The sequence below is a fragment of the Schistocerca cancellata genome, chromosome 5 (assembly GCF_023864275.1).
Source record: "Schistocerca cancellata isolate TAMUIC-IGC-003103 chromosome 5, iqSchCanc2.1, whole genome shotgun sequence".
NCBI classification, from domain to species: Eukaryota; Metazoa; Arthropoda; class Insecta; order Orthoptera; family Acrididae; genus Schistocerca; species Schistocerca cancellata.
Genome location: NC_064630.1, coordinates 14,304,859 through 14,328,126, shown reverse-complemented (window position 1 = coordinate 14,328,126; position 23,268 = coordinate 14,304,859). Strand labels below are relative to the sequence as shown.

Here is a 23,268-nt window from a genome sequence, read left to right as displayed (position 1 = left end):
CGCGGATCCTCTATGATCTCATTCCTTTCCCCCATCTGCTCCTATTCCTCGAACATATCCGCATCCTCTACACCTCCCGCCGTCTTGAACCCCGTCACCCCCTGGTTGCTCCTCTCCTCTCCCATCCCCGCCCCCTGCCACGTCTTCACCGTTGTGTCCCCCCTACCCTCCATCTCTACACCCTCCATCTCCTTTCCCAAGGTGGCTTCCGTCAACTCCCCCTCCCGGACGATGCCCTCTCTCCCTCCATTTATCCTTCCTATCAACTCTGATCCTCACTCCCCCTCCTTTCCTCTGTCCTTTCCCTGGGCTCCCTCTTCCCCCCCCTTCCGTCCTGTTCTCTCCCCACTAAACCTCTCCCTACCTCCCTTCTCCCCCCCCCCAAGTCCTTTTGTATTCCCCTCCTCTGCCTACCCCACTCCCTGTCGTGTCTGCCCCCCACCCCTCTGATGGGTCCTCATCCTCCATCAGCTCCTTTCCTGGTTCCCCCTTCGCTTTTACTCTCCTTTCCCCCCTTTTTTTCCCATCTTCTGTCCAGTTTCCCCCCACCTGCTCTCGACTGTGGTATGTCACATTTGCCAACTTTTTAGTGCAGTGTTCCAGTGACTATTCAGTGTTGTTTGTCTTTCTCGTGTTGCGAACAGAAACCGTGCTGTCGCTAGGTGTGAATTTTATGTCTTTTGCGAACAGAATCCAGACTGTCGCCGTGTTTTTTAATTGTCTGTCTATTGTTTTACCTGTCTGCTTCGTATCTATTTTATTAGCATCATCATCCCTCTGTTCTTTGTTTTAAGTTCCATGATTTCTTTTCGCCATGTTACTCTTTAAGTCTCCGATTTTATCGCCTGTTTTTTTATTATTTATTCTCTTGATCTTTCTCACAAAGTCTGTAGGCTGAAGAGCGGCATACTAAGCTGCTGCCAGCCCGCCCCCTTCGGGGGGAATTGAAATTCAATAAAGCAAAAAAAAAAAAAAAAAAAAAAAGAGAGAGAGAGAGAGAGAGAGCAGTGGCTTACCATGACGATGTCGGTGGCGGCGTAGTAGGCCTCGGGCACGGCGGGGGTGGCGCTTACGGGGGCGGCGGCCTTGGTGGGCGTCGCGAACGGCTGCAACTCGAACTGCGAGGGCGGCCGCCCCACCGCCGCCGCCGCCGCCGCCGCGCTGTGGAAAGATGGCGACGCGAAGCGCACCTCCTCCTGGAAGCTGGCCACGCTAGTGAAGTCTGCGGGCACGCCAAACACGGCAGCCATTCAGCACACTGAGGGAGACCTCGCTACCACGTAACAGCGTAACAACATTCCCACACAATTCGACGTCTCCTTAAGACTTAATGATTTACGCTATTTACTAGTACTCACTGTTTGAGAGTGAAATGAAGTTTCCTATACGAGGCCAGCGATAGAGACATAGGCCCATCCGTCGGGCGATGTTTGAAGGAATTCATCACAAGTCGACTCTGTTCCGTTCCAACACTTACTTCAACACTGAGATGTAACTAAATGTTGAAATGTGTGTGGATTCCTAAGGGACCAAACTTCTCAGGTCATCGGTCCCTAGACCTACACACTACTTAAACTAACCTATGCTAACAACAATACACACACTCCCATGCCCGAGGAGGACTCGAACCTCCGGTGGGAGGGGCCGCGCAGTCCGTGACAGGACGCCTTAAACCGCGCCGCCACTCCGCGCGGCTCACATGTAATTGATGCCGTAGAAAGTTGATGTATAAAATGCATATTGGAACCATCAGCTGTTTGTATTTGAAACCGAAATATCTACCAGCTTCGATCTTGGACCGTCTTCATGGATGAAGGGTTAAAATGATTTGAGCCGGCATATTGCATTAGTCATTACTTAAAATGTGTAGTGCATGCCTTGAATGTAAATATATGGTACAGTACTGCTCTGTATACAATTAATATTTGTATGTTTGCTTTTAAAGTTTATTTACATTCATGGCAAGCACTACACATTTTAAGTAATGACTAATGCAATACGGGGGCTCAAATCATTTTAACCCTTCATCCGTGAAGATGGTCCAAGATCGAAAATGGCAGATATTTGGGTTTAAAATACAAACAGCTGTTGACGGTCACCTTCCAAAAACGTTTAAAAGAAAGTAATTATGGTTTCCGGTAACGTCATATTATGAACCGTTTGAGACGTGCAAGTGCGTAAGTGAAACATTGCTTTTTATTCACGATAAAGGATGACAGCCAAAAACAGTTGCAGGATAAAAATTTATTAAAATTTTTATGGCTGGTTGTGTAAATCAAAGAAATAATACTATATCGGGGAATAATGATGGATAGACAATTTGTGTGTGCCAACGTCGTTTTTTGGTTTGAAAATATACTTTTCGTACTTTAAATAGTGAAAAACGACACACTAACAGTGCATAAACCATTCTTCGATACTAATAATTTCTTTATTTTTTAATATTGCTAAGGTGGTCATGTGATGAAACTATTAATACTAAGAGCATGTAAATGAAGATAGAAGTTCAATGCTCAGAAAAATATCAATGGGTAAAAACGTATAGCTGAGTAACATAAAAATTTTGTATTACGAGGTCAACAAGAAGAAATTTTTGCATAACTGAGACGTTAATGAAAATGGAAAAGAAAGTACAATACACACTGTAACATGAGAAACTTCTTAAATTTTCTCAGACGTATTAAGCTAGTTGTAATGAAATTTATAATAATAAAATACACTGAGTTCATTCTTTAAAATTCGCAGGATGATTTTCAGCAGACGCCGCTTCAGTTACTTGGTGAGGGGAGGGGGGGCGGGGGGGGGGGGTCAGGAAACATGGTGTACTGTTAAAGCCGAAATTTCAGTCACCAGATTTCTCTTCCGAATGCGAAAACATTTTGTTGAGCCCAACCTACATAGGTAGGAATGATCATCAAAATAAAATAAGAGAAATCAGAGCTCGAACAGAAAGGTTAGGGTGTTCGTTTTTCACGCGCGCTGTTCGGGAGTGGAATGGTAGAGATATAGTATGATTGTGGTTCGATAAACCCTCTGCCAAGCACTTAAATGTGAATTGCAGAGTAATCATGTAGATGTAGATGTAGACTGTGTTTGGATTGTCTGTACGATGTATGTAAGCTGTTCCCCTTTGTTTCACCTAGCGCTTATCGCACCCAGTAAGTGGTAAGCCTTTCAGGATTTCACAAATTCTGTTTCGTTTTATAACTTTGTGACCAAATATCCTGCTTGACGTCATTGCCCTCAAGGTAAGCTAAGGAAAGTTGTGGACGCCAAATTTATGTCAGTCGTGTGAACATCCGTCTCTTTTTTATTTTTGGTCATCAGTCTACTGACTGGTTTGATGCGGCCCGCCACGAATTCCTTTCCTGTGCTAACCTCTTCATCTCAGAGTAGCACTTGCAACCTACGTCCTCAATTTATTTGCCTGACGTATTCCAATCTCTGTCTTCCTCTACAATTTTTCCCCTCTACAGCTCCCTCTAGTACCATGGAAGTCATTGCCTCATGTCTTAGCAGATGTCCTATCATCCTGTCCCTTCTCCTTATCAGTGTTTTCCACATATTCCTTCCCTCTCCGATTCTGCGTAGAACCACCTCATTCCTTATCTTATCAGTCCACCTAATTTTCAACATTCGTCTATAGCACCACATCTCAAATGCTTCGATTCTCTTCTGTTCCGGTTTTCCCATAGTTCATGTTTCACTACCATACAATGCTGTACTCCAGACGTACATCCTCAGAAATTTCTTCCTCAAATTAAGGCCGGTATTTGATATTAGTAGACTTCTCTTGGCCAGAAATGCCTTTTTTGCCATAGCGAGTCTGCTTTTGATGTCCTCCTTGCTCCGTCCGTCATTGGTTATTTTACTGCCTAGGTAGCAGAATTCCTTAACTTCATTGACTTCGTGACCATCAATCCTGATGTTAAGTTTCTCGCTGTTCTCATTTCCAGTACTTCTCATGACCTTCGTCTTTCTCCGATTTACTCTCAAACCATACTGTGTACTCATTAGACTGTTCATTCCGTTCAGCAGATCATTTAATCCTTCTTCACTTTCACTCAGGATAGCAATGTCATCAGCGAATCGTATCATTGATATCCTTTCACCTTGTATTTTAATTCCACTCCTGAACCTTTCTTTTATTTCCATCATTGCTTCCTCGATGTACAGATTGAAGAGTAGGGGCGAAAGGCTACAGCCTTGTCTTACATCCTTCTTAATACGAGCACTTCGTTCTTGATCGTCCACTCTTATTATTCCCTCTTGGTTGTTGTACATATTGTATATGACCCGTCTCTCCCTATAGCTTACCCCTACTTTTTCAGAATCTCGAACAGCTTGCACCATTTTATATTGTCGAACGCTTTTTCCAGGTCGACAAATCCTATGAAAGTGTCTTGATTTTTCTTTAGCCTTGCTTCCATTATTAGCCGTAACGTCAGAATTGCCTCTCTCGTCCCTTTACTTTTCCTAAAGCCAAACTGATCGTCACCTAGCGCATTCTCAATTTTCTTTTCCATTCTTCTGTGTATTGTTCTTGTAAGCAGCTTCGATGCATGAGCTGTTAAGCTGATTGTGCGATAATTCTCGCACAGCTACATCTACATCTACATCCATACTCCGCAAGCCACCTGACGGTGTGTGGCGGAGGGTACCTTCAGTACCTCTATCGGTTCTCCCTTCTATTCCAGTCTCGTATTGTTCGTGGAAAGAAGGATTGTCGGTATGCCTCTGTGTGGGCTCTAATCTCTCTGATTTTATCCTCATGGTCTCTTCGCGAGATATACGTAGGAGGGAGCAATATACTGCTGGACTCTTCGGTGAAGGTATGTTGTCGAAACTTTGAGAAAAGCCCGTACCGAGCTACTGAGCGTCTCTCCTGCAGAGTCTTCCACTGGAGTTTATCTATCATCTCCGTAACGCTTTCGCGATTACTAAATGATCCTGTAACGAAGCGCGCTGCTCTCCGTTGGATCTTCTCTATGTCTTGTATCAACCCTATCTGGTACGGATCCCACACTGCTGAGCAGTATTCAAGCAGTGGGCGAACAAGCGTACTGTAACCTACTTCCTTTGTTTTCGGATTGCATTTCCTTAGGATTCTTCCAATGAATCTCAGTCTGGCATTTGCTTTACCGACAATCAACATTATATGATCATTCCATTTTAAATCACTCCTAATGCGTACTCCCAGATAATTTATGGTATTAACTGCTTCCAGTTGCTGACCTGCTATTTTGTAGCTAAATGATAAAGGATCTATCTTTCTGTGTATTCGCAGCACATTACACTTGTCTACATTGAGATTCAGTTGCCATTCCCTGCACCATGCGTCAATTCGCTGCAGATCCTCCTGCATTTCAGTACAATTTTCCATTGTTACAACCTCTCGATACACCACAGCATCATCTGCAAAAAGCCTCAGTGAACTTCCGATGTCATCCACCAGGTCATTTATGTATATTGTGAATAGCAACGGTCCTATGACACTCCCCTGTGGCACACCTGAAATTACTCTTACTTCGGAAGACTTCTCTCCATTGAGAATAACATGCTGCGTCCTGTTATCTAGGAACTCCTCAATCCAATCACACAATTGGTCTGATAGTCCATATGCTCTTACTTTGTTCAATAAACGACTGTGGGGAACTGTATCGAACGCCTTGCGGAAGTCAAGAAACACGGCATCTACCTGTGAACCCGTGTCTATGGCCCTCTGAGTCTCGTGGACGAATAGTGCGAGCTGGGTTTCACATGACCGTCTTTTACGAAACCCATGCTGATTCCTACAGAGTAGATTTCTAGTCTCCAGAAAAGTCATTATACTCGAACACAATACGTGTTCTAAAATTCTACAACTGATCGACGTTAGAGATATAGGTCTATAGTTCTGCACATCTGTTCGACGTCCCTTCTTGAAAACGGGGATGACCTGTGCCCTTTTCCAATCCTTTGGAACGCTACGCTCTTCTAGAGACCTACGGTACACCGCTGCAAGAAGTGGGGCAAGTTCCTTCGCGTACTCTGTGTAAAATTGAACCGGTATCCCATCAGGTCCAGAGGCCTTTCCTCTTTTGAGCGATTTTAATTGTTTCTCTATCCCTCTGTCGTCTATTTCGGTATCTACCATTTTGTCATCTGTGCGACAATCTAGAGAAGGAACTACAGTGCAATCTTCCTCTGTGAAACAACTTTGGAAAAAGACATTTAGTATTTCGGCCTTTAGTCTGTCATCCTCTGTTTCAGTACCATTTTGGTCACAGAGTGTCTGGACATTTTGTTTTGATCCACCTACCGCTTTGACATAAGACCAAAATTTCTTAGGATTTTCTGCCAAGTCAGTACATAGAACTTTACTTTCGAATTCATTGAACGCCTCTCGCATAGCTCTCTTCACACTACATTTCGCTTCGCGTAATTTTTGTTTGTCTGCAAGGCTTTGGCTATGTTTATGTTTGCTGTGAAGTTCCCTTTGCTTCCGCAGCAGTTTTCTAACTCGGTTGTTGAACCACGGTGGCTCTTTTCCATCTCTTACGATCTTGCTTGGCACATACTCATCTAACGCATATTGTACGATGGTTTTGAACTTTGTCCACTGATCCTCAACACTATCAGTACTTGAGAGAAAACTTTTGTGTTGAGCTCTGGTACTCAGGTACTCTGAAATCTGCTTTTTGTCACTTTTTCTAAACAGAAAAATCTTCCTACCCTTTTTAATATTCCTATTTACGGCTGAAATCATTGATGCCGTAACCGCTTTATGATCACTGATTCCCTGTTCTGCGTTAACTTTTTCAAATAGTTCGGGTCTGTTTGTCACCAGAAGGTCTAATATGTTATCGCCACGAGTCGGTTCTCTGTTTAACTGCTCAAGGTAGTTTTCAGATAAAGCACTTAAAAAAATTTCACTGGATTCTTTGTCCCTGCCACCCGTTATGAACGTCTGAGTCTCCCAGTCTATATCCGGCAAATTAAAATCTCCACACAGAACTATAACATGGTGGGGAAATCTACTCGAAATATTTTCCAAATTATCCTTCAGGTGCTCAGCCACAACAGCTGCTGAGCCAGGGGGCCTATAGAGACATCCAATTACCATGTCTGAGCCTGCTTTAACCGCGACCTTCACCCAAATCAATTCACATTTCGAATCTCCGTCAATTTCCTTCGATACTATTGCACTTCTTACCGCTATAAACACGCCTCCCCCTTCACTGTTCAGCCTGTCTCTGCGGTATACATTCCAATCTGAGTTTAGGATTTCGTTACTGTTTACGTCTGGTTTCAGCCAACTTTCTGTCCCTAGTACTATATGGGCGTTGTGATCGTTTATTAATGAGAGCAGTTCTGGGACCTTTCTATAGACGCTCCTGCAGTTTACTATTAGCACATTAATATTGTTATTCCCTGTTGCATTTTGCCTACTCCTATCTTGCCGCGTCTCAGGAGGCGTCTTGTCGGGCCTAGGGAGGGGATTCTCTAACCTAAAAAACCCCCATGTGCACTCCACACGTACTCCGCTACCCTTGTAGCCGCTTCCGGCGTGTAGTGCACGCCTGACCTATTCAGGGGGACCCTACATTTCTCCACCCGATAGCGGAGGTCGAGAAATTTGCACCCCAGATCTCCGCAGAATCGTCTGAGCCTCTGGTTTAAGCCTTCCACTCGGCTCCAAACCAGAGGACCGCGATCGGTTCTGGGAACGATACTACAAATAGTTAGCTCTGATTCCACCCCGCGAGCGAGGCTTTCCGCCTTGCCGTCTTCGGAATTGTGTGGATGATGCTTTTCCGAAAGTCAGATGGTATATCGCCAGACTCATATATTCTGCACACCAACGTGAATAGTAGTTTTGTTGCCACTTCCCCAAATGATTTTAGAAATTCTGATGGAATGTTATCTATCCCTTCTGCCTTATTTGACCGGAAGTCCTCCAAAGCTCTTTTAAATTCCGTTTCTAATACTGGATCCCCTATCTCTTCTAAATCGACTCCTGTTTCTTCTTCTATCACATCAGACAAATGTTCACCCTCATGGAGGCTTTCAATGTATTCTTTCCACCTATCTGCTCTCTCCTCTGCATTTAACAGTGGAATTCCCGTTGCATTCTTAATGTTACCACCGTTGCTTTTAATGTCACCAAAGGTTGTTTTGACTTTCCTCTATGCTGAGTCTGTCCTTCCGACAATCATATCTTTTTCGATGTCTTCACATTTTTCCTGCAGCCATTTCGTCTTAGCTTCCCTGCACTTCCTATTTATTTCATTCCTCAGCGACCGTCTTTTACAGTAATTTAATTGTTTGTGTATTGTATTCTCTGGGGTGGAATTTGGTGGTCAGCGCAGCATTTTCCCAAACGAGCGTTGTAAACCGCGTAAAAGTAACACTCAAGCTGGCCGGCTTACCGGCCTGCGGTCGTTAATGTGCCGCACCGATTCGAGCCGGCTCTTACTCACCTCCCTGCCTAGCAAGCGTTACTCTATACGAATCGGTCCTAATTATTCGACAATTAATGTACAATGAACATCGTCTCTTCTGGTAGTGTATTGTGTATTGAACTGGGGACCTAGAATAGACGGAGAGGTTTCGTCCCGCCGCAGCCCTCAGTGGTTCACAACCCCACAACAGGCCGCAGCAGTCCACCCGTCTCATCCCTGCCCCACACCGAACACAGTGTTATTGTGCGGTTCGGCCCCCAGTGGATCGCTCCGGAAATGTCTAATTCCAGACGAGTGTAACCCTAGTGTTTGCGTGGTAGAGTAATGATGGTGTACGCATACGTGGAGACATTGTTTGCGAAGCAATCGCCGACATAGTGTAACTTGGGCGGAACAAGGGGAACCAGTCAGCATTCACCGACGCAGATGGAAAACCACTTAAAAACCGTCCACAGGCTGGCCGGCACACCGGACCTCGACACTAATCCGCCGGGGCGGTTCGTGCCCGGGACCAGCACGCCTTCCCGCTCGGGAAGCAGCGCGTTAGACCGAGCGACCAGGAGGGCGGGCTGCCTGGTAGTACTGCATTGACAGTTAGATATGTTAAGGGGGGTAGGACGTGAAATGGGCCGACTCGGAGCAGGAGAGGCACCACAGGACATTTTAATTTGCACTGTCAATAATTTTACAAATAAATTCATAGAACTTTGTCAGCATGAGCAGGAAGAATTCAGGATTTACACTCATAGCAGTGGAAGTTAAAAAACACGAAAAAATAATATTTTTTAAATGTGAAATTTCATGATTTCTTTCACTTACTGTAGGCTGCATTTGTTGCTATAGGTACACTTTCCTTCTTAAGTAAGATAGATACTTTGATGAATTTTGCACAGCTTACAAACCATACTTACAGGAGTATGAAATCCTATGGAAAAATGAATGGGCTGTTATGTTTTAAACTTCGTGTTTAGAGAAAATTCTAATTTTACAGTTAATTATCTCAATTTTTAACCACAGTTTTTAACAGATTCGGGAAATTCTAGAGTTTTATACACCTTTAAGTATGGCTTGTATGCTGTGCAAAATTCATCAAAGAATCTCTCTTATTTGAGAAGAAAATGTACATACAGCAACAAATGCAGCTAATACCAAGTGAAAAAATGATGAAATTTCACATGTAAAAATATTGTTTTGTTATGTTTTTGAACTTCCTCTGCTATAAGTGTGAATTCTGAATCCTTCCTGGTCATGCTAACAAAATTTTATGAATTTATTTGTAAAAGTATAGACAGTGTAAATTAAAATGTCCTGTGGTGCCTCTCCTGCTCCAAGTCGACCAGTTTCCCGTCCTACCCCCCTTAACAGGGGCATCGGTCGGCCAGAAGAGGTCAGTTACTTAGAATGTGGACTAGTGGATGGATGTCACCTGAGAAACAAATCCGCCAGAGAACTTTCAACGATTTTAAAGCTGTGCCTGTCGACTGCTGGAGGTGTGATTGTGAAGTAGAGAGGTGAAGGAACAACCGTAGCTATATGAAGAGCAGGCAGGCTTCCTGTACTGAGGGGCAAGGACCGTATGGCATTGAGGACGCTGGTCGTAAAAATCGCATCCAAATCAGCAGAAGGACTGGTTCATGAGTTCCAGAGTGCTAACAGCCACGCAGCTAGCACAAGGACTGTCCGCAGAGAGTTAAGAGACAGAGGTACAGTGGTCAAGAAGGTCCTCATGAGGCACGCATTTCTGTACTCGGTGGTAAGCGATGCTTGGGCGATACAAAGAGCGGCGCCCCTGTATCGGAGGCGACTGGAAACGAGTGACTGGGAGTGATGAATCGCGCTACACCCTGCAGCAATCTGATGGAAGGGTTTGGGTTTGGAGAATGCCTGGAGAACGTTACATGTCATCATGTGAAGTGCTGACAGTGAAACACTGTGGAGGTGGCGTCAGTGTGTAACAACACTAACGTTATCCTACTGTATATGTAATACATTTTTTCCTTCTGAATTTCAATAAGTTAGTATAATCGATGTTCTGATTTCATTTCTTTTTTGTTTCATGCCATGATGTTGAAGAAGCTATAAACAATTTTCGATGTAAATTTTAATAATTATGTCAAATTTCAAGCAATGTTGTAATCGAAGGGAAGTGTACCTAATGTTGAAGCTATTGTAAGATGTGAAAGTTGTATTTGTACGCCTGGTCCATACGTAGGCAATGTATTAGAATATGTGGAATGTAAAACCTTTGGTGAATACCCTGGCTGTAGGGGAGCGGTAAAAGGTGGAGGCAGGCGTGTGCGGGAAAATGCACACGGGCGCTGCACGGCATAACGGGCTCAGCAGAGTAGTCGGAGTTGGGCATCAATCTGAGAAACACGTGCTGGATCGAGGAGGCTCTCCTGGAAAAAGTGGTTTCGTTGAGCCTCGGATACGCTGTTTCCGACGTCTATACAGCATGACAATATTCCATAGACACTAAATGGAAAAGCATTGCGACGCCATGAAAAAGTAAAGTGCCGATATTTCATGAGCCATTGCTGTAATTGCACGTGTGCTTTGTGCCTCGCCATCTCGCCGCCTGCCGACCGCCTCATCGATACGAACAGGTTGAAACTTTCAGTACTGTATTTGTGTGGACCAGTGTCACTTTTGCTACATACTGTTCAATAACAACTTAAATTTTACCAGAACTGTCCTATCAATTAATTATCCTCACAACTAACCTAGACAGGGTCCTTTCCACATGTTGTGCAATCCGAGTATCCCAAGATGAAGATTTAAAGTTTATGTTAATAATAATTACCTGCAGACCTATCAATGTTAATATGATGTTTAAAGAACTTTGTTGTTAATGAATACTGGACGAATAATACAGGTATGACAAATTTGGAAGATAATGTTGAAATTGATTTAGTAATGAAGTTTATTTAAATTGAGACAAAATTAACGGTAGTTAAATGAGCAGGAAATAAGACAAAAAGAATGGTAAATCATATTTTGAAACTTTCACTACAGTGATCATAACAGTTTCAGGGTCTCCCCCCCCCCTTTTTCTTTTCTATTCATTTGAATTCTGAAGTGTACTGGACTGCTTTGACCAGCAAAGTTAAAGTCAATATAAAACCCAAATTTATCAGTGTTTTACCTTTCTTAAAATTGACATTGTATGTGTGTATCAAAAGTGCTATTTCTAGGGTAACCCATGCCCGATTTCAGTTGGATCAATAGACAAAACGCAGGTTGTAGTAAACATTATAGTGTATTGTTGTGTATTTATGGTGTGTCCATATTAGTACAGAAAGTGAGATTCTTAGTTCAGTAGATTTTTCTGGTTCTAAAATTTACCATATAATGCAGTATTACTACGTGTTCTTATGCTTGAACGTACTTCCTCTTGTACAGGGAAGAAACTCGGTTAATGCCTAATTAGGCTGGCGACCGTATTATTAACAATTGGTAGCATCTGCTGTGTATGTTTCTTGTCCATCCTAACGTGTAGTTGCACTTTAGACATTGTTGTTACTGAGTGGGTGTAAGTCTGATTTTGCCTCCATTCAGGTATACGCAGTCAACATATTTACTAAAATCCTTTCTTACAAGGTGAAGCCCGTCAACTTACCATAGTACAGGCTTTAAAGAGTTAACGTACGCCCGAGCGTAGACGTTACAAATGTGCGGCGTAGTACATTGGTCAGCACACTCGACTCGCATTCTGGGGGACGACGACTCAAACCTACGTCTGGCCGTCCATATTTAGGTTTTCCTTGATTTCTCTAAATCGCTTAAGGTAAATGCTGGGATGGTTCCCTCAAAAGGGCACGGCCAATTTCTTTCTCCAATGTTCCCTACTCCGAGCTTGTGCACCGTCTCTGATGACCTCACTATCGACGTGACGTTAAACACTGATCTCGTCTCCTCCTCCTCCGAGATGGTGTTGCAGCAAGGCTGGTCACGACGTGCCAGACAGCACGCGAGTCAGACGGTCAGGCAGTATCGGCTTTCCTCGGTCCGTTTCGGAGGTACTCGGTGCCAAGCAACATTTCGTTTCGTACTGCGGTGCGCCATTTTTCAGTAGGCACAACTTTCGCCATTTCGTCAGAATCGTGGTGTCAGCGCTGTTTACCGAGCGCTCTTTCGTTTTAGTATGAAGGACGTTCGCAGGTCCACTGGCAGTTTCCAGAGAAAAGAGGCACTCTGGTGACATAACGTCGCAAACTTTTAAAACTAAATCACAATGACAGAAGAGAGCGACGAGAATTCGCAGTGTCTATTATGCATTCACATAATCGACAGGTAGCGAAAATTTTTGTTGTGAAATGATATTACAGCACCATGCAGAAAGAATTTGAAGCTTTGTTTGAGGATGAAGGGGCAAAAAATTACGACGGTCGACAGCCGGGCTTCATTGCTCTGCACATCAAGAATCACTTTATGTTGAACTTTCACGCATCGAGAACGTGAAGAAATTCGTGGAGCAATAGTAAAATTTCCGAAGTCGCACGCATTACCCCACTGTCAGTTGCAACGGTCGTCGATGGAACTGAACGAAGAGTATGAAGACTTCATATATTACTGTAATATACGTTGGTTAAGTCAAGGGGAATGCCTGAAACAAATTTTCGACTTATTACTGGTTTTTTTATGGAAAAGGGATTGCAAGATCGAAAATTAGAACATCCAGAAAACACTCCTGGAAATTGAAATAAGAACACCGTGAATTCATTGTCGCAGGAAGGGGAAACTTTATTGACACATTCCTGGGGTCAGATACATCACATGATCACACTGACAGAACCACAGGCACATAGACACAGGCAACAGAGCATGCACAATGTCGGCACTAGTACAGTGTATATCCACCTTTCGCAGCAATGCAGGCTGCTATTCTGCCATGGAGACGATCGTAGAGATGCTGGATGTAGTCGTGTGGAACGGCTTGCAATGCCACTTCCACCTGGCGCCTCAGTTGGACCAGCGTTCGTGCTGGACGTGCAGACCGCGTGAGACGACGCTTCATCCAGTCCCAAACATGCTCAATGGGGGACAGATCCGGAGATCTTGCTGGCCAGGGTAGTTGACTTACACCTTCTAGAGCACGTTGGGTGGCACGGGATACATGCGGACGTGCATTGTCCTGTTGGAACAGCAAGTTCCCTTGCCGGTCTAGGAATGGTAGAACGATGGGTTCGATGACGGTTTGGATGTACCGTGCACTATTCAGTGTCCCCTCGACGATCACCAGTGGTGTACGGCCAGTGTAGGAGATCGCTCCCCACACCATGATGCCGAGTGTTGGCCCTGTGTGCCTCGGTCGTATGCAGTCCTGATTGTGGCGCTCACCTGCACGGCGCCAAACACGCATACGACCATCATTGGCACCAAGGCAGAAGCGACTCTCATCGCTGAAGACGACACGTCTCCATTCGTCCCTCCATTCACGCCTGTCGCGACACCACTGGAGGCGGGCTGCACGATGTTGGGGCGTGAGCGGAAGACGGCCTAACGGTGTGCGGGACCGTAGCCCAGCTTCATGGAGACGGTTGCGAATGGTCCTCGCCGATACCCCAGGAGCAACAGTGTCCCTAATTTGCTGGGAAGTGGCGGTGCGGTCCCCTACGGCACTGCGTAGGATCCTACGGTCTTGGCGTGCATCCGTGCGTCGCTGCGGTCCGGTCCCAGGTCGACGGGCACGTGCACTTCCGCCGACCACTGGCGACAACATCGATGTACTGTGGAGACCTCACGCCCCACGTGTTGAGCAATTCGGCGGTACGTCCACCCGGCCTCCCGCATGTCCACTATACGCCCTCGCTCAAAGTCCGTCAACTGCACATACGGTTCACGTGCACGCTGTCGCGGCATGCTACCAGTGTTAAAGACTGCGATGGAGCTCCGTATGCCACGGCAAAGTGGCTGACACTGACGGCGGCCGTGCACAAATGCTGCGCAGCTAGCGCCATTCGACGGCCAACACCGCGGTTCCTGGTGTGTCCGCTGTGCCGTGCGTGTGATCATTGCTTGTACAGCCCTCTCGCAGTGTACGGAGCAAGTATGGTGGGTCTGACACACCGGTGTCAATGTGTTCTTTTTTCCATTTCCAGTAGTGTAGATTGCAGACTTCGCATTTTAAGTGGACTTGACTGCACACTGCCCACAGTAACGTGCTGCAATGACAGAAGCAATTATCTTATGATTTGATGGGGCTGCATTTAGAAAGAGAATCGGGTCGCAGAAGGCGTTGTAGAAAATGCGAGGTCTGAAGAATTCACTGTAGTCTTGGAAGAAGTAAAAGGATAATTTGCTAAACATTTTGAGGGAGCTACCGATCTTATATCAGTTTTCCAGTTGTATTCCAGAGCGTTTGCAGGTCAGTTCAGTTCAAAGTGCTCCTGTGCACGTGCAGATGGAACTAATTGATCTGCGATGTAATTCCCGTTTTGAAGACAAATCATATTGCGATAGCTCTCCAGCAGTGTTTTCTTGGGAGGAGTTTCCATGTCTCCACAATGAGGTTGCCAAAAACCTGGAGTATTTCGATCAACGTATGTGTATCAAAGACCTTTTTTCCATTATGAAACTAAATAAGTCAAAATTACGTGTCAACTTGCGTGCGAAAATTTGTGAAACTGTCTGTCAGTATACCGACAGTTTGCACTAAATGTCTTCCACGCACCAATAATTAACTGATACTGTCTGTGATCTATCATACGAAAAATGTGAAAAATAATACTAACTCATACGCAATGCAACTGCGTCACCATGTAAGTGCAGTGCATTCACAGTTGCCAGCCGCAGTGGCCAAAGGTTCTAGGCCAAAGGTTCTAGGCGCTTCAGTCCGGAACCGCGCGACTGCAACGGTCGCAGGTTCGAATCCTGCCTCGGGCATGGATGTGTGTGATGTCCTCAGGTTAATTAGGTTTAAGTAGTTCTAAGTTCTAGGGGCCTGATGACCTCAGATGTTAAGTCCCATAGTCCTCAGAGCCAGTTTTCAGCATTCACAGTTTCCTGCTATTCCCCCCTCCTGACGCTCAGACAGCGTTCTGTGACGGTGTGGTGAATGTGCAGCGAGGCTGAGCGCTGTAACCCTCGAGCCAGGAGTCCGCATCTCGTGGTCGTGCGGTAGCGTTCTCGCTTCCCACGCCCGGGTTCCCGGGTTCGATTCCCCGCGGGGTCAGGGATTTTCTCTGCCTCGTGATGGCTGGGTGTTGTGTGCTGTCCTTAGGTTAGTTAGGTTTAAGTAGTTCTAAGTTCTAGGGGACTGATGACCATAGATGTTAAGTCCCATAGTGCTCAGAGCCATTTGAACCATTTTGAACCTCGAGCCAGGAGGCGGGTCTAGAGACGAATGCTTGGCTACCCCTACGTTACGATATGTGGGTGGCTGTCAAGGTTTGTGTGTGGTTCTCTTGTTGCACTTAAGAAAACGCTAAATGCGGAAAGATATGAACAAATTCCACGGTATCATATACTGCGTGCAGTAGAGGAACGATAGCACGACGAAGTAACCTGTCATAAAGCACAATCCGTGACAAGGGTGTCTGTAGACAATAACATTCCTCCACTTGACTGAGCTGCCCAGAGACCCTACCTGAACCCAACAGAACTCCACTGGGATAGGTTAGAATGTCTACTTCGCTCCAGAACCAAGCATCAAATATCACAACTTCTCTGGTTTTGGCTCTTGCGAAAAATGAGCTGCCCTTCTTCCACAGACGGCCGCACGTCTCTCGAAAGTGTCCCCGCCAGAGATGAAGCCATCATAAGGGCAAAGATTCTAGTGGATAGCGTTGCTACCTCTAGACACAGAGTTCTGGGTTCGGTTCCAGACTTGGTTGGGAATTTTCTCTGCCCGAGGACTCGGTGTTTGTATTGCCCACATTTTATCATCATCGTCATCATTCATGACAGTGACTAGGTTGGACTGTGAAAAAAATTGGACTGTGAAAAAATTGGACTACGAAAAAAGTGGGACTTTGTACGGGCGCTAATGACCGTGCAGTTGAGAGCCCCACAAAGCAAACATAATAAGGGCAAAGAGAGGTTCACCCATTATTAATGTCCTTTAACTGGGATCAGTACGCTTCTGATCAGACAGCCTATTTTTGTAACTGAAGCATATATTTCTGCAACGCCAGTTAGAGCCATACAGTAATGCTGACTGTGAGAGAAAGAAGGATGGGTGGTTGGTTGGTTTGTTTGAGGCGGGGACGAAAGAGCGATGTCATCGGTCCCATGAGATTAGGGAAGGATGGGGAACGAAGTCGGCCGTGCCCTTTCAAAGGAACCATCCTGGCATTTTCCTGAAGAAATTTAGGGAAATGATGGAAAATCTATATCAGGATAGCTGGACACGGGTTTGAACCATCATCCTCCCAAATGCGATTCCAATGTTGCAACCACTGTGCCACCTTGCTCGGTTAAAGAAGGACGGCTCACAGGCATAGTTGGGAAGAGAGAGTTCATTACATTAGGAACGTAGGGAATTTTCCTACGTGAAATACATGTAGCTATTGGTTAGTGAAGATGGCCGTGGTCTATTTTTTTTTTCCTTTTTAATGAGAAAAAAAAGATAGGGACATTCTAAACTGGCACCTAACTCAATCATGTCACTGAGACTGGATCGCCATCAACAATGTCCCATGTATCAGTTCGCATAAAATGAGTGTAGAATTTTAGGTAAAGGATTTATATTGAGTACGTGGGCGAGTGTTCATTCTTTGCAATCCACTGAATGGCAGTTAACACGGGAAGGCGGCAGTGCTCACCGGTGTACTGCCCGACGCTCTTGCTGGTGGTGAGCAGGCAGCCGTACTCCTGGTGTCCCCCGGCGCCCGCCTTGGCGAGCAGCTTGTACGGCTCGTGGTACACGCTCGAGCCCTCGCTGTCCTCACTGTCCGCGCCGCCTCCGCCGCCTCCGCCGCCCCCGTCGCCGGCCTTGCCGCCCGCCGCCGCCCCCACGACCGCCCCCGCAGCCGCGCCCCCCGCCGGCGGCGCGGCCGCCTTGGGCTTGCAGGGCGTGAGGACGCGCGTGAGGCCGCCGCCGGCGCCGACGCCCAGCACGCCGCCCCCGGGCGCCAGCATCTCCTTCATGTTGAGCGCGACGCCGTTGGAGACGAGCGCGGTGTGCTTGTGCAGCAGCGCCACCTTCTTGCGGCCGCGGCGCACCATCAGCAGCACCGTGCAGCCCAGCAGCAGCAGCAGCGCCACGGCCAGCGCGCCCGTCACCAGCCCGATGTACGCCTGCTGGCCGCTGCTCGCCGCCGTCGCTGCAAAAGGCGCGCGCCACTGTCCAGCCAACATCGTCTCCACTGTCTCCACCGACATTTAGTCATTTACCCGCTTGCTAGTCTGCCTTTTTTGGATCTCCTCCTCCTAAAGCACTACATCCATTAAAACCAAAAAATGGGATGCATATTATTAACTGTCTGGGAAGAAGTTCTTTGGGAGTAAGAAGTACCTAGCTCCGATAGGGCCAGGGAGAGGTTGAAAAATGGATTGTAACCCCTGACAAGTAGGTTGCCCTGCACGACAGGCGTGTTATGATTTTAGTATTTGAACGTACTCCAGGGGCTACGCAGAGAGAGGGAGTAGGAGATGCATAGTGAGAAGTGTGAAGATACGATGGATTGAAAGGGAAGGCAGAAATGGACAGAGAGAGGGGAGAAGTAAATGGACAGACAGAGGGGAAAAAGAGATAGAAGATGAGGGTAAAATGCTACTGTCATAAAAATATATGTGAATGTGTGTGTATGTATGTTCAATATATCATCATAAACTTACGGATCCATTTCTACAGACGTCGCTACATGGAAAGCAGCATTTTGGGGAGAAAAAAAATGTTCTAATGTGTGTGAAATCTTATGGGACTTAAAAGGTCATCAGTCCCTAAGCTTACACACTACTTAACCTAAATTATTCTAAGGACAAACACACACACGTGCCCGAGGGAGGACTCGAACTTCCACTGGGACCAGCTGCACAGTCCATGACTGCAGCGCCTGAGACCGCTTGGCTAATCCCTCGCAGCTGCATTTTGGGGAGAAGAACCACCTATCTCTAAAATGGCGTGATGAGAGTTCAAAAGAAGTGTAATGCATTGTGTGCAAATACCCAGCCAATATTCACCCAGTAATGAGAGCACTTGGCTACTTGCAGCAAACGTCACCCATATAATTTTAAACCTTTGAAAGCTTTTTCTCGCTAACATCCCAGACAATATGATCATCGGAAAAATTTTTTCGCTTTCTACATTTTCACCTATCACGAAGTAACACTACCGCATCAGGTATGACGTTATAATGTAATACTTCTTTTTCTACTACTTCTATTCACAATACATTTTCCAGACAATATTCAGATATAGTACTAAATATGGCTGCAAAATTATACCATTATGCGGCACATAGTCCAGGGAATATGACCTCATAAACACTAATATGCGTCAAAACCTGTCGCATCAGGCATGGAGTTTTAATTTATGACCGCTTTCTTGCTAACTCTATTCACAAGATATCTACGTATATAACTGCATGTATCTGCAGAAGTGTATCACGATACAACATCTAGTTCAGAGGTATGACATCATAAACATTGAGACATGTGAAAAACTACATACGACTGAAAATTACCAACATTATAGTCATCCTGTTTTGATAATGGGAGCACTTAGTAGCTTCCAAATAAATGTTAAAATAATTTCAAAACTTTCGTAAAATTTTGTCTCTGGGTTCTTGGTTAATGTCAAATACACACATAAAAAAAGTTTTCCATCACCCCGGTTCCCACAACTCCTGAAGACAGAAGTTGCCTGTGGATATTGTATCACAGACATAGTCCCTTTGGCTGTTCAGAGATGTCACTAAACTAGCCCAAAGACGTAAAAAACCATGCATGGGCAGCGCCTACTAGACGGAGGGGGTTCGACAGCCGATCAATTCCAGTCATTCCACCAGGAGGGAGGTACAGGGTTCGTGTTGTCTGTAGTTCAACCATGTCAATACTGCGGTTCGATCGCGTCCGCATTGTTACTTTGTGCCAGGTAGGGCTCTCAACAAGAGAAGTGTCGAGGTGTCTGGGAGTGAAGCAAAGCCATGTTGTTCCGACATGGAGGAGATACAGAGAAACAGGATGTCGATGACATGCCTCGCTCAGGTCGCCCAAGGGCTACTACTGCAGTGGATGACCGGTACCTACGGATTATGGCTCGCAGCAACCATGACAGCAGCGCCACCATGTTGGAAAATGCTTTTCGTCCAGCCATAGGTCGACGTGTTACGACAGCATGCAGCGCGGTACAGACGGGCCCAGCAACATGCCGAATGGACCACTCAGGATGGGCACCTCTTCACTGATGACTGTCTCATATGCCTTCAACCAGGCAGTCGTTGGAGGCTACGCGGTCAGGCTGAAAGCCTTAGACACACTGACAAGCGAGGGCAGCAAGGTCCCTGCTGTATTGTGGTGGCATTATGTGGGGCCGACGTACGTCGCTGGTGGTCATGGAAGGCGGCGTAACGGCTGTACGATACGTGAATGGCATCCTCCGACCGATAGTGCAACCATATCGGCAACATATTGGCGAGGCATTCGTCTTCATGGACGACAATTCGCGCCCCCATCGTGTACAACTTGTGAATGACCTTCTTCAGAATAACGACATCGCTGGACTAGAGTGGCCAGCATGTTCTCCAGACATCAACCCTATCGAACACGCCTGGGATAGATTGAAAAGGGCTGTTTATGGACGACGTGAACCACCGACCACTCTGAGGGGTCCACGCCGAATTGCCGTTGAGGAGTGAGACAATCTGGACCAATAGTGTCTTGATGAACTTGTGGATAGTATGCCACGACGAATAGAATGGAAGAGGACGTGCTATTGTGTATTAGAGGTACCGGTGTGTATAGCAATCTGGAGCACCACCTCTGAAGATCTCGTTGCATGGTGATACGACATGCAATGTGTGGTTTGCAGGGGAAATAAAAAGGGCGGAAATGATGTTTATGTTGATCTCTGTTCCAATTTTCCGGAACTCTCGGAATCGAGGTGATGTAAAACTTTTTTTGGTGTATGTATTGAGCACAATAGTTCAATCGTAAAGTAATCAGAAGTTTGAAGCTATTTGTATAGGTGAGTTCGATTCTTTACAGAACCAGGGGTCTGCACGTTACATATTATCTGCCAAGAAACACTGTGGGGTTAAGAACCACGCACACCCTATACGGGTTAGAGTGAAATGGGGCTGACATCGAAGCATAGCTGAGGAACACCTAGAGCAGTTGCAACCAAATTAGTAAGGTAAATATTCTATTATTTATATAAAAATGCTTTGGGAGTAAGTGTCCCATCTGGCACTAGCGGTGCGGGTATGGGTGACGTGAAAATGTTCGGAAACGATTTATTGGTATTTATTTCTTGTATATTTATTATATCCCCCGTCTCCAGGTATTGGGGCTGATTTCGAAGCAGGACTCATCACTGAAGACAATTCTACTCCAGTCAATGAGATTCCTGGCCGAAGACACATCTTCAGAGGCCCTAGACATCAGTGGAGTATCAACCCGACTGTCACCTGCCACACAGCCGGACAGCCGGGAGTGATGGTCTGGGCTGCCATTTCTTTTCAAAGCAACACCCCTTTCGTTGTCATCCGCTTAACCTTCACAGCACATCGGCACGTCGACGATATTTTATTTCCAGTAGCTCTTCATGGCAAGCCATCTTGGGCTTACATTTCAGCCCTGCACGCAGCGTAAGTTTCTACTGCTTGCCTTAGTGCTTGCCGAATCCCATCTGTGCCATCAAGGTCGCCGGATCTCTTCCAATAGAGGTTTGGAGCATTATGGGCAGGGTCCTCCAACCAATTCGGGATTCTGACAGTCTTACGTGCCAGTTCTACACCGTTTGACACGATATCCCATAGGACTTTATCAATCAATGCAAAGCCGAATAACTACCTGCATAAGGGCCAGAGGTGGACCAATGCGTTATTGTCTTGCTCAATTTGTGAAGCTGTTTCTCGCGGAATAAACCATCCAATTTTTTTCTGAAATTCTAAACATTTGACTATCGGTACATGTACATAACATCGATCAATTTACATCCATTCGGATAATTGCTTCGCGGTTCGTCGCTTTTCTTTCCCATCCATAACTCAGTCGTTTATATGGAAGCCTTATATGATGATTTTGTTGTCCGTAGTGTCTGTCTGTCTGACCGACTGTCTAAAACCGTTGTTCTCAGGCACAGGTAGACGTATGAAGTTGGAATTTACTATGTTTCTCTTGCGGTACACCAAATGTAAGCTTCCAAGTCAATGTAATCAAAATATGCGGCCATTTATGTCACATATTTTGGACTCGAAAACTCACTCGTTAAAACTTACAGTGTACCTCCTGCTGAGCTAGACTCATGAAATTTGCCAAGAAGCAAGATTTCACTGCCCGAGAAAAGAGAAAGACTCGAAAGTTTGTAATTTGTAAATGTATCACATGAAAAAAATATTGTCATTTGTTACCCAGCCGTCTGTCCCTACGCCTTTTGAGACGCGTTTTTCTCAGGAACTGGTAGATGTGTCAAGTCACATACTGAGGTCTATTGGTGTTGTAAAAATGTTAAGCTAAAGTCGATGCAGTCAAAAGATACAGCGATTTTTGTCACATACTCAGATACTCGCAAACTCACTCCTCAAAACGTATTGACATAGACTTGTGACATCTGGTAAGAAGAAAGATTTCACAGAGGAAAAAAAAAATCATAAAATTATTAATTCATATCATCACACGAAAAAATATTTCTTTTGCCATTTACTACGCGACTTCAAAGTAGAAACGGAAACATTCTCAAAAGTCTTGGATTAAGTGGGGCAGATATTTTGCCAGTATCAGTGCTGGTAAGTCAAAAATCATGGCGGTCGTCGATTCTGGGAGTGGATGAAAATGTCGTGTGACTAGGGCCTCCCGTCGGGTAGACCGTTCGCCGGGTGCAAGTCTTTCGATTTGACGCCACTTCGGCGACTTGCGCGTCGATGGGGATGAAATGATGAAGATTAGGACAACACAACACCCAGTCCCTGAGCGGAGAAAATCTCAGACCCAGTTGGGAATCGAACCCGGGCCCTTAGGATTGACATTCTGTCGCGCTGACTACTCAGCTGCCGGGGGTGGACTGGGAGGGGATGATCCGCCTACATACATAATTAGGTTTGTACGGAACCCACAGTGCGCAGTGCTAGTCGCATCTGGACAATTTTTGTCTCACAGTTCATTTTCTATGATCCCCTCGGTACCTTATTTGCTACTTCATACCTCTCTAACTATGCCATTTAATACGCCAGTACCTATTATCTGAGACCGCAGATCTTCACAGCCCGGGGACTCTTTGACGATATGTTCTATTTGTCAGTCGTTTCTTTATGCTACCTAAATATTCAGTGCATCATCGACAGGCTGTCAGGCAGCGAGTCATACCTCAGGATAGGTTTAAATGGGTCTGTTCTCATATTGTGCACATCTTTCTGCCACTCACGCACACTGGACCAAAAGTAATTCCCCACCCCTAGTAGCCATCACGCTAGTACGTTGTAATACCGGCCACAACCAAGATAATAGCCTAGGTTTGGCGAGGTTGTGAGTCCAAAAGTCTCTGAAGATATGCGTTACCCAATTAAAGCACTAATTGATATCACAAACCTCCTATTTCACAATTTTCGTCACATGATGTCTCAAAAATAGCTGTCCTCGATTTAATTGGTAGTACTGATTCCCGAAATTACTTTCGTTATTTTCTGTCACGGCAAGATATTCTACAAAATAAAATCTTACA

The 23,268-nt window shown here is 45.6% G+C and overlaps 1 protein-coding gene across 1 annotated transcript in view; it reads right to left on the bottom strand.

Annotated features, from left to right (window-relative positions):
• Positions 1-23,268, bottom strand: part of LOC126187749 (discoidin domain-containing receptor 2-like) — a 751,525-nt gene that overhangs the window by 223,100 nt on the left and 505,157 nt on the right. Inside the window, exons 10-13 of the mRNA XM_049929002.1 lie at positions 17,622-17,752; positions 17,430-17,591; positions 17,210-17,375; positions 1,017-1,222 (exon numbers count right to left, since the gene is read on the bottom strand). Of these exons, the coding sequence (XP_049784959.1) occupies positions 1,017-1,222; positions 17,210-17,375; positions 17,430-17,591; positions 17,622-17,752 (665 nt within the window). The remainder of the gene's footprint in view (positions 1-1,016; positions 1,223-17,209; positions 17,376-17,429; positions 17,592-17,621; positions 17,753-23,268) is intronic.